The following is a 7,737-nucleotide window of genomic DNA, read 5'->3' on the forward strand; positions in this document are numbered from 1 at the left end:
GTCGTGAGTTAAAACTTCTGAGGGAAAAGAAGAGCTTCTGTTTAAACTTTTGAGATGTAATCGGCTGGTTAATAGTCTTATATAAAATGAAGGGCAATCTTAATTGGGGCGTGGGTTTACCCTAAAATAACATGAAAATCATAAAAAAAAAAAAACCGGAGATAGATTTAATTCAAGGACCACCAGCAAAACAAATTAATTAAAGCCACTAATTCTATATCTTTATGGCGTAACAGTAGGTTTTGTCCCGTCCTATCTCAACTCCTATAAATAGCGAACGACGCAAATTGATCGAACTGTTTAAACATCTGGCAAAATTAGAGCAGGGGGAGAGAGAGCAAAAAAACACAAGGGAAGAAAGAAAATGGAGGGGGAGAGAGTGCAAGGCATTGCTAATTTTTCCACAGAAACAATCCCGGAAGAGTTCATTAGGTCGACGAATGAGCAGCCAGGGCTCACAACGGTTCCGGGGACCGTGCTGGACGTCCCGGTCATCGATCTCAGCGACCCTGATGAAAAAAAGATGCTCGAAGCCATTATAGACGCGAGCCGTAATTGGGGAATATTCCAGGTTGTGAATCATGGCATCCCTGATGAGGTCATAAGGAAGCTGCAAGAGGTTGGCAAGGGTTTTTTTGAGCTCCCGCAAGAAGAAAAGGAGCTTTACGCCAAGCCTCCTGGATCTCAAAGCATCGAAGGGTATGGAACTCAGCTTCAAAAAGAACTGCAAGGGAAGAAAGCTTGGGTTGATCATCTGTTCCATAGGATATGGCCTCCTCGTGAAATTAACTATCAGTTTTGGCCTAAAAATCCGCCTTCTTACAGGTCTGGTAATCCACATGTATCTTCCTTTGCGCATGCATGGCGTTATATTATTAAACATATAGTTTCTTTTCTTTCGTTTCCCTTTGGCATTTCCGTTTTCTTTCCTGACTATTTTTGGCATTTAATAACTTTATCTCCGCAGGGCAATCAATTTTGCTAGGGACTTGAACGGCACAGTAGGGACCGACTAATTAGATAAGACAATGAAATCCATGAATGTAGATTATAGTATATTTCATTTCTTTGTCCAACAACTTTCTTATCAATATTTTCTATTAATTCAAGCAGATTTTATATACATATTATTTGTAGTAAGTATTTTTTATTTAAAAAAATATTTTTAAATTTTATTCTTATTTTTTAAATAAAGAGATTATGTATCAACTAAAATGAAATTCAAATCTTATTTTGTTTAAAAAAATTATGTACAGATTAATAAATTAAATATTTAATAAAAAACTAATTTTAACAATATGTTTTTTATTCTCCACTAATTGTTAAAAAAAAAAAACAAAACAATGAGGTCTAATCTCAGTGCATGGGAAATAGTTGCTCTGCTGGATGATGGTAGACAAGATAACTATGTAGAAAACGAAATGACATGATTCTTATCCTTTTTTTTTTCCTATTTCTTTTGTTTTCTTCTAAAAAAGAATTTTTAATGCAATTTATTAATTAAAATTTAAAAAAAAGGGTTCAATTTTAAATTTCAATATCAACATCATAAACCGTTCTTTGTGTATAAACAAATGGCATATATGGGATCTTTACATTTTCTGGCTCCTCTATTAATGGCAGAGAGGCAAACGAAGAATACACAAAGCACATGCATGGGGTGGTAGACAAGCTGTTTGGATGCCTTTCAGTAGGCTTAGGGCTGGAAGGGCATGAGTTGAAGGAGGCCGTGGGCGGTGAGAACTTGGTCTACCTTCTCAAGATCAACTACTATCCGCCGTGCCCACGGCCCGACCTGGCTCTCGGAGTGCCGTCTCACACCGACATGTCCTCCCTCACCATACTGGTTCCCAATGACGTGCAGGGCCTCCAAGCTAATAGAGATGGCCATTGGTATGATGTCAAATACATCCCTAACGCCCTCATTATTCACATTGGTGATCAAGTCGAGGTATGTTTTAGTAATTTTTCAACCTTACTCTTTCAATTCATAATACATACATACATAGATGTGTCTTCCCCGTGTACAAGCATATATGGATAAATTTTTATATTAATTATAACGGATTTAGAATTCTTATGATTAGTCAAAAAGAATTTATGGAGAAGGCATAACTAATTAAATAATATTTTTTACATAATTTTTTAAAATTTTTTAATGAAAATATGATTTAAATAATTAAAAAATTGCTGCCTTGAGATAGTGTGAGATCCTATTAAGTCAATAATTTTAATCATGTGGTTTATTAGACAAATATAATGTACAAGTTAAAATAGTTATATGGCATTTGGTTTCATTGTAATTGCATTTATTTAGACTGTTGATGGAACAGAAACAAAAGGGAATGTCACATCAATAGAACGTGAAAGACAGACTATAAGGTAGGAGGCAATAATAATAATTAAAGAATAATACGTAGATCCGCCTTTGGACGGAGAAAGGAGGCAGGCGAATCCACTTCTTACTCACGAGAATCAGGAGGGAGAGAAGTCAATCACCCTTTAATAAAAAAAAAAATTCATTACAACTAAGTCATATTGCTGATACTTGCACCAAACGGTTGGTCCATACAATTTAAATGAGATATTATTAAGAATTAATTAATGTGATTATTTTAAAAAAAAACAGTGCATAATTCTAGTCAAATCTTAAAAATCATCCCCGACCACTGAATTTGCTTTTTACTTTGGTTGTGCAGATTGCGAGCAATGGCATGTATAGGAGTGTACTTCACAGAACCACAGTGAACAAAGAGCAAACAAGGATTTCATGGCCTGTGTTCTTGGAGCCACCATCAGACTTAGAAGTAGGGCCTCACCCTAAGCTCGTTAATGAAGCAAATCCACCCAAATACAAAACCAAGAAGTACAGTGAATACTGTTACTGCAAGCTCAATAAGATTCCCCAGTAAGCATCTTTCACAGCAAATGCGGCTGAAGCTTCCAGGGCAGTGCAGGGAAATAATTGCAGTATTTTGTTTAAGTTTCATTCTATGTTTGGAATAAGTTGTCGTAGTTCTATCTTCCGTCAAAGTATCCAATTATTCTCACTACTATAACATAAATATTGTGATCAAATTCTTATAATTTAATATTAATTAGTAATGTAATTCATGTGGTTTTACATTTGAAAACAATCGAGAACAATTGTTAATATTGTCAATTTTTTTAATTTTTTATTTATAATATTTTTCTTCTTATACTGTTTTATAATTTATATTAAAAAATTGAATTTGGGTGGCGGTAGGTGCATTCACTTTCACATATTAAGGAAAAAGAAAAGAAAATGCACTCATTAGTCAGTAATTTTTGGCCAAAAAAAGAGGGGTTGATAGACAGTAGTCGGTGAATTTGGTTTAGTTAATGGCACAGGTTGAATCCACAAAAGGACAAAAGAAAAGTTGATCAACAATTTCTTTTCTTTGCTTTTACCCTCTTCATCTCCTCCTTTACCAGATTTAAGGCTACTGAGAGAGGGATATACGAATATTCCCAACAAAAAAAAGAAAAAGAAGAGAGATAACTGGCTCCATCTGGTAAGAAACTCATAAAGCCAGAGCTTCAGAGCAGCAATGGAGCCTACATAACATGTACTCCGGTGGTACTAATCAAGGTATCGGGCCTAAAGCAAAGAACGTTGATGTATATCATGATCTGTAGTACCAGTTGAGTATGGCATCAGGCTTAAGAGACAATGCTGATGAACAGCCAGAACTTGTCATGGCAGTTGTTCGTTTGTTCCAACAAAGAAAATTTCCCCTTTGCATCAACTCTGACATCCAAGACTCCAAGTGTAATCAGCCCGTAGAAGCATTGATAGCTGGCCTCAAATTCTATGTAAATCCTTTTGTCCAAGCAGGTACATTGTAAATCAGAATCCCAAAACCAAATGAAACCCCCGTGGTAATTAAGGCATAAGCATAAGCTCTCCAAGTGTGCTTGCTTTCTCTCATTGCATTGAACTCAGCAATGAAAGTAGAAACTGTACTCAGACAACCCAGAAATCCTAACTGTATCCCTGTTGAAACAGTGTCGAAGTTCGTCGTGTTTACCTGCACCCCACCACTCTAACCTCATCACAATTTTTTTAAGTAACAGTTACTACATTTCACGCTCATAGAACAATTATTCTAAGAAAACAATTATTACTTTATTAGTTTATGTCATGCTCACATTTTCTTGAAAAAGAAGAATGTTACTATAGTCAGGTAAAAAGCATAGGTGCATAATTATTTGGCAGATGACGATATGCTTTGAGCCAGCATAAGAATATTACATGATTTAGATAATGAGCCATCCATGTGCCATTAAAATGGAAGCCTACACCAATGAGTATGCATGCAGATGCAAACGACTAAGGTTGGCAGATTGAGAATCAAAATGTACAGACAGAAACCAATCAATGAAATCTTACCGTCCTTTTCACTGTGGACAGTGTTGCCATTACACAAGCAGCAGAAACATTGGCAATCAAAGTCCCAAATGGAAGCCATCTCAGAATCCCAGACTTTCCTAATCCACGTCCATTAAGTCGAGCTAAGAACCACCTGATCCACACTCCCAGGGGTCCAACTAAGCAAGCCAGCCACAGCTGAGCTCCACTGCTACCACTGCCAAATTCCTCTGTGAGCAGTGCTCCACTCACACTCAATATAACACCTAGAACTAACAATAACACCACCATTGCTGCCAACTGACGTCTGCAGCTGTTGAGCCTCCAATTACTGTTAATGTTAGGGACTTCTTTTGTGCTTGTGTTCAGCCTTTTAAGAATCCACCTGAAACCCTTGGCTGTCTCAATCCCAAAAATGATGGAGTAAGCTGCAAGAAACAAGCCTGCAAAAAACGATAATGAAAAAAGAAAAAAGATTCAATTTTTCTAGACTGTTTGAGCCAAGAGAAGACTTTTTCTTTCCCATTAGTTTTTGGATAGGCAAACCAAATGACCTTGCTATTCATAAGCAACATGTAGCACATTACCTATGAGAAACCCAAGCACAGCTTGCACCCAAAGGCCATTTACACTGAGATCAAGCATTTTCTGATTCCAGCCACTGAAAGTCGTAAGGCTTCCCAAATAGCCAGTAGTCAATCCAATTGCCAAAATATCAGATACCTGAGATATGTCTCCTTTGAAAACAACACCCCACCATCCCATCAAGAAAGAACCGACCTGGAAGTATATGCAATTCAGTTTGCAAAAGAGCAAAAACTTGGAAGATATTCATAGTATGTGAAACAAAGAAAAATTCAAAGAATATGCAAGTTTATCTGGGAGTGCAAGAAGCAAACCCCAGGCATCCAAATCTCAAATATAGATGTTCCTAACTATGGCTGGAAACAGTTGTCCACAACTGTAACTTCCTTGGTTTACCTTTATATCATTTTAGATAACTCCCAATCAAATATCCATAATCTACTGATTAAGTTAAACAGCTTTAAGCAGCATGCCCAGTGCATGCGCCTCATAGCAGCATTCCTGAGAGTAGCTCCTATGTTAACATATCATCAATATATCATTGCCAATGTTACAAAGCACAAACTGCTCAATTAGCATAGACGAACCAAATCAAATCTTGTGGCATTGCAATAAAGCCCAAGCTTTTACCCATTTGTATATGTGCTCACTAATGAAAGTATTTTTGCATGCACAGCTTTCTCAGCATCTACATTATCCATGTGGAAAGAGAAAGAGAGAGAGACCATATTAGAAGGAAGGTTGGGGAATACAATGGTCTGGTCACTGGTCACACCCGCAACACTAGGTCCAAAAAGTCTTTCCAGCAAATATCTTGTTAAAACCTGCAAAATTATCAAAGCCAAAATTTTGCCAATAAAACATATTCTTCCTTATGTTTTGTATAACAAAAGTTAGAATTTGCAACAAAGATAATATGTTTCCTTTAAATTCTATATATACCATCCACATATTTATCTCCTGACCTGCAGTTCTCATAAAAGGAAGGGTTAAAAAATTAAGATCATAATATCAGAAATTAAAATCAAGGAATGACTGCAGCGGCTCTTTTCAGACTAAACAAAGGACCAAAACTGAGAATGCTAACCCTCACAAGTACAATAAAGCAATGGCTGCTATTGTTTTTTCCCATTTGGCCATTTTGCTAGCCCTCAGTGCCTCCATGTATGCATATAAATAATGCTGACACACACAAGATTGCTGCAAGAACAAACCCTGTTATGCTAACTTCCAATCCCAAAGATATACTGAAGACTGTTGATTTACCAAAATGGAAAAGCAAAAAAGATCAAAAGGTAGAGCAGGATCCAACCCAAATAACTGTATTTAGTTTTGCTGGTAACATTGCTGACATTAACAGAGGAGACCAATATTTATTGTATTGTGATGCAGCCATTTGCTGACATGGCTAAAAATTATATATCAAAATCTTGTTGATAACAATACTCAACCAATTGATACAGAAACCTGTGCCAATTCACCCACAATCTGGAAGCAAATGCCGAGTGACAAATGAACAATTCAGGAAAGAAGCAACAATTCTCAGAAAAATTGAATGGCAGATTGCATTCTATTTAAGACATGAGAAAAAAAATGGAAAATTTCCATTCAACTTCATAATTTCCTGTCACCAATCTAATTAACTCAAGAAGTCGAAGGTTGATTATATTACCCCAAGAATTCCAAAAACAGCCAAATGGATAAGACACGATATATACTCCAATGTGAGAGGTAGTCCTAGTTTTTCCTGCACAAGGAAGCATGAAGCACATAATTATAATTAACTTGCATTATCAGAGTGTAATTGAGGTTTGATATAAATACTATCATTGATAATCAGGATATTGGGGAATTGTTTGTGTTGTCTTCTTGTAGGGTGGTTTTTGGACATGTTGTGAGGCTTTAGGTTGAAATTGATGAACAGGTGGTAAATCAAAGGATATTGGGGACCTATGCTTTCAATGGAAGCATATTAACCAATATCCTATTGACCCCGCCTGATGAATCCCTGATGTAAATTTAAAGGGGGAACTAACTCCTCTATGGAAATTAAATGATCATGCTTTTCAAAAAAAAAAAACTATCACTGACAATCACACCAAGCAGAAACAATTAGCTGAAAGCTTACTTGTTTTTTGTCCTCAGAGCACTTCAGTGGATCAATTGGAAGAGGAAATGTGATATCCTCTGGCAAAGGTGACACAAGAGAGATTGTATTTAATTCTGCTGGATGAATAACTGCCCCACTTTCCATTGCACAATCAACAGATAAGCGGACACTACTACTCACACTGTGCCTATTGCTCTGAAGAGCCCGATCACCAATATCTCCTGCCTCAGAAACAGTCTCACAATGAATGCCATCATCAATTTGAACAGAGACAACACTTGATATACTAAGAGAACGCTTCCTTAATGAAGATCCAAGACTGCTTGTCCGACTAAATGATCCAGTTCGTGCAGGTTCAGAGTTGTTAGCACCATGATCCATAACCCTTCAGTCAAAAACATCAGATTTCATTCCTCTTGGTCAAGCTTCAAAAGAAGCAACAGCAAACTTGTGATGTTTATTCATAAACCAAAATAAAACATGAAACACTAGTGGTGCAGCCCTTGATGATGGTGCTGATTAGGTTAATTAAACTCGCAGCGTCAATAAAAGATTAGTATATTTGTTAAACCTTTTTTTGAAAGTATATATTTGTTAAACTAAAAAATGGAGTTTGAGAGATAAGAAATATATATATATATATATATAT

The 7,737-nt window shown here is 36.4% G+C and overlaps 2 protein-coding genes across 2 annotated transcripts in view; one reads left to right on the forward strand and one right to left on the reverse strand.

The window, feature by feature from the left end:
- Positions 1 to 304: 304 nt before the first annotated feature.
- Positions 305 to 3,198, forward strand: LOC110416889 (flavonol synthase/flavanone 3-hydroxylase-like). The gene is made up of 3 exons (XM_021429018.2): positions 305 to 825; positions 1,624 to 1,951; positions 2,700 to 3,198. The coding sequence occupies exons 1-3, from the start codon at positions 365 to 367 to the stop codon at positions 2,910 to 2,912; spliced, it is 1,002 nt and encodes a 333-aa protein (XP_021284693.1). The 5' UTR covers positions 305 to 364; the 3' UTR covers positions 2,913 to 3,198.
- Positions 3,199 to 3,339: 141 nt separating this feature from the next.
- The window catches only part of LOC110416674 (camphor resistance CrcB family protein), a 6,521-nt gene continuing 2,123 nt past the window's right edge, over positions 3,340 to 7,737 (reverse strand). Inside the window, exons 2-7 of the mRNA XM_021428717.2 lie at positions 7,107 to 7,473; positions 6,651 to 6,725; positions 5,704 to 5,802; positions 4,981 to 5,173; positions 4,415 to 4,836; positions 3,340 to 4,052 (exon numbers count right to left, since the gene is read on the reverse strand). Coding sequence (XP_021284392.1) covers positions 3,834 to 4,052; positions 4,415 to 4,836; positions 4,981 to 5,173; positions 5,704 to 5,802; positions 6,651 to 6,725; positions 7,107 to 7,469 — 1,371 coding nt within the window. The 5' untranslated portion in view covers positions 7,470 to 7,473 and the 3' untranslated portion in view covers positions 3,340 to 3,833. The remainder of the gene's footprint in view (positions 4,053 to 4,414; positions 4,837 to 4,980; positions 5,174 to 5,703; positions 5,803 to 6,650; positions 6,726 to 7,106; positions 7,474 to 7,737) is intronic.

This window comes from Theobroma umbraticum, unplaced genomic scaffold, assembly GCF_002168275.2.
Source record: "Theobroma umbraticum cultivar Fairchild unplaced genomic scaffold, ASM216827v3 scaffold_51.0, whole genome shotgun sequence".
In the NCBI taxonomy this organism is placed as follows: domain Eukaryota; kingdom Viridiplantae; phylum Streptophyta; class Magnoliopsida; order Malvales; family Malvaceae; genus Theobroma; species Theobroma umbraticum.